General features: G+C 36.9%; 1 protein-coding gene across 1 annotated transcript; it reads right to left on the reverse strand.

Annotated features, from left to right (window-relative positions):
• Window positions 1–1,387: 1,387 nt before the first annotated feature.
• LOC107505954 (olfactory receptor 10C1-like) lies at window positions 1,388–2,350 on the reverse strand. Its single transcript, XM_016136384.2, has one exon. The coding sequence runs from the start codon at window positions 2,348–2,350 to the stop codon at window positions 1,388–1,390; it is 963 nt and encodes a 320-aa protein (XP_015991870.2).
• Window positions 2,351–3,037: the final 687 nt, after the last annotated feature.

Consider the following 3,037-nt stretch of genomic DNA (forward strand, 5'->3'; position numbering starts at 1 on the left):
ATCCAGAAACATTACTTCTGGATCAAGCATGGATTTCTTAATAGGTTTGCGAATAAATAACAACAGCAATGCTTCTCTAACTGGTTCTGCAGAGTAGTGAGTGTTTTCAAATGAGAGCAAAACAATATGAGATCAGATAGCCCAATATGATGGCAGTTATTGAACTGGAGTGTGTGTGTGTGTGTGTGTGTGTGTGTGCACGCGTGCACGTGCATGTGTGCACACACATGTGCACGTGCGGACATGCCTATGTGTGAATTATTTGTTTTGTGTTTCCGAGACAACTAAAAGACAGCTTTGGAAAGTATGAAGTTTTGCTATTACATAGGTAGTGCCTGTGGAGTCTTTGGTCGTTCTACTCTTGTGTAGTTTCTCTCATCTAAGGTTATCACAGTATTTCATGTACAATCATAAACACGCACTTTTCAATAGGAGAGAGCATGCATTGATATTGATCAGTAACAGGAAATGAATATATTTGTTCAGCTTCTATTTGCAGTGCTGCTTAGTCTCTGAGTTTAAAATCTCCAGGTATGTCCTTTCCAGTTGTAATTCTGTTGATAAAATTTTAGATTCTGATTATTGCTATCCTGAAAAGCTTAGGATGTGGGTAATAATTTGACAAGAATGATAATTTGAACAAAGCACTACACTATACACTGAATACAAAGGAAAACAGGAAAATTAAGGAAAATAATTACAATTTTAAAATTCAATTAAAAAGCTGGTATAAAAGTGTCATTTTCATTGGCCTAGAAAAATATATATGTATTTATTCACTTATTATATTTTCATATTGATGAAAATAAGTGGATAAAGCAAAAGAAGAATCTGGTTTTGGATAAATAACCAGGGTCCTTCACTAAATTTACAAGTTAATACTTAGAGCTGTGTTATAATGTTATAATATACATCACTCATCAGTATTTATTAACATGGATTATTTCAGATGCATGATTATTAAGATATGTAAAAAACAGAGTAATTAAAAGTGTGTCCTCTATTTGAACTTAAATTCTTACAGCCTATATCTGACACTAAAAATGTACTAGTTACTTTCTATTCACTTTTATCTTTTTTCCACAAGAAAACATTTCATTTTCCTTAGTAAAGTGGTAAGAAACACACTAACCTTAATCTTATAACCATTGTAGAAGGAAAAGCTGAATGGTGTCCAGAACACAGGAGATGCTCAGTAATTATGTTGAATGAATATTTTTGATTGAATGAATGGTAAACTACTTCATATCCAATCCTATGGTTCCCTTTTGCTTAACACATGGAAGTGTAGAACAGATTCATGTGTTCTAGTTGCTATGCTATATCTTGGTAGAACATAAAATCCTGAGTAACCTCTCCGTACAATAGTTCATCTATTATGGCCAGTTTAGGCTATTTGTCTAAGAGAGTTCCTCTGTGTTACCCTTTTAAAGGCTTCTTTTACTTCCTTGTTCCTCAAGGTATAGATAACAGGATTCAGAGCAGGTGTGACCACTGTGTACATGAGTGCAGTTGCTTTGTCTGTTTCTGGAGTGTGTGCAGTCTTAGGTTGGAGGTAAGTGAACAAGGCAGTGCCATAGAACAGAGAAACAACCAGGATGTGAGAAGAACAAGTGGAGAAAGCTTTGCGTCTGCCAGCTGCTGACGGGATTCTCAAGATGGTCGCAAAAATGCACATATAGGAGCACAGAATGAGGAAACAGGGACTCATAATGAAAAGCACAGTGACGGCAAACATTGCAATTTCATTATACGAGGTATCAACACAAGCCAGTTTCACTACAGGCATGATGTCACAAAAAAAGTGCTGAATCTTTCCTGTTCCACAGAAGGGCAGAGCAAAGATCCAGGAAATCTGGACTGACTGCACCAACACCCCGGTAGTCCATGATGCTGCAGCCAGTTTCAAACACACACGAGGGCCCATCAGGAGAGTGTAATGCAGTGGATAACAAATAGCTACAAAGCGGTCATAAGCCATGGCTGCTAGCAGGCAACACTCTGTCAGTCCCAATATGGTAAATGCGTACATCTGAGCTGCACAGCCTCCCACACTTATGGTCTTGGTCTCCACGAGCAGGTGAACCAGCATCTGAGGCACCACACTTGTGATAAAGCACATCTCCAGGAAGGAGAGGTTAACCAGGAAGAAGTACATGGGAGTGTGCAGGGAAGGGGTGACCCAGATCAAGCAGATAATGATGAGGTTTCCACCCACAGTAAACAAGTAGATGATTAAGAACACGACGAAGAGCACAGGTTGTAAGCCTGCTAGAGAGGAAAAAGCCACAAATGTGAATCTGGTGCAGAGGGATTGATTTCCACTCATTATAGGCTCAGAGCCAGACATCTGTGGAGAAAACAGAGCAGTTAATACCTAAAGAAATCTAGTAACCTGGCATAGGTCTCTATCACCCCTCAGAAAAAGGAGCTCTCCTAGGATCAGTGGTCTGACGTCACAATCTATACATTTGGATTTCTTTTGCTAAAGCTTTCTAAATATCTGCCCAATTATAATTCTGGATCCTAATTATAATTCTATAATTAAGATTTTTCTTTTACAGAAATTTAGAGAAAACAATGGCTTTAAGTTACATAATCTGACTTTTTTTTTGTTTTATCTTTTCAATATTCTTATAAACACAGGCTGTTATATAATTGTAAAAGAGTTACATAAAACCAAAATGTATAAATATAAAAGTGCTATATCCTAGTCTTCTAAATTTCATAGACTTCTTTAAAGTCACACTTAAGCATTTGGAAGAAAGTATATTTCCAGCCATTTATGTATTCATTTTCATACATATTTTTGCACATTTTGAGTTGAAAAGTATAAGCCAATAAATAGGCAGCTAAAAGCCTGGGAAACTAAAACTAGCAGAATTTCCTTTCCACAACCTCAATGTAATTTTATGGGAATTTATGAATAGAAGAACATACTTAGAACCAGAGATAAACTTTCTTTTCCTTTCTGGGCTTCTATACTTCCTACGATTCCAAATTATAATATGGAGTGGAGTCAGCAGTATTTCTATCC

The sequence above is a fragment of the Rousettus aegyptiacus genome, unplaced genomic scaffold (assembly GCF_014176215.1).
Source record: "Rousettus aegyptiacus isolate mRouAeg1 unplaced genomic scaffold, mRouAeg1.p scaffold_m13_p_2, whole genome shotgun sequence".
NCBI classification, from domain to species: domain Eukaryota; kingdom Metazoa; phylum Chordata; class Mammalia; order Chiroptera; family Pteropodidae; genus Rousettus; species Rousettus aegyptiacus.

What these genes read in the sequence shown, in the direction of transcription:
- LOC107505954 (XM_016136384.2), bottom strand. Translation starts at nt 2,350, where the DNA reads ATGTCTGGCTCTGAGCCTATAATGAGTGGAAATCAATCCCTCTGCACC.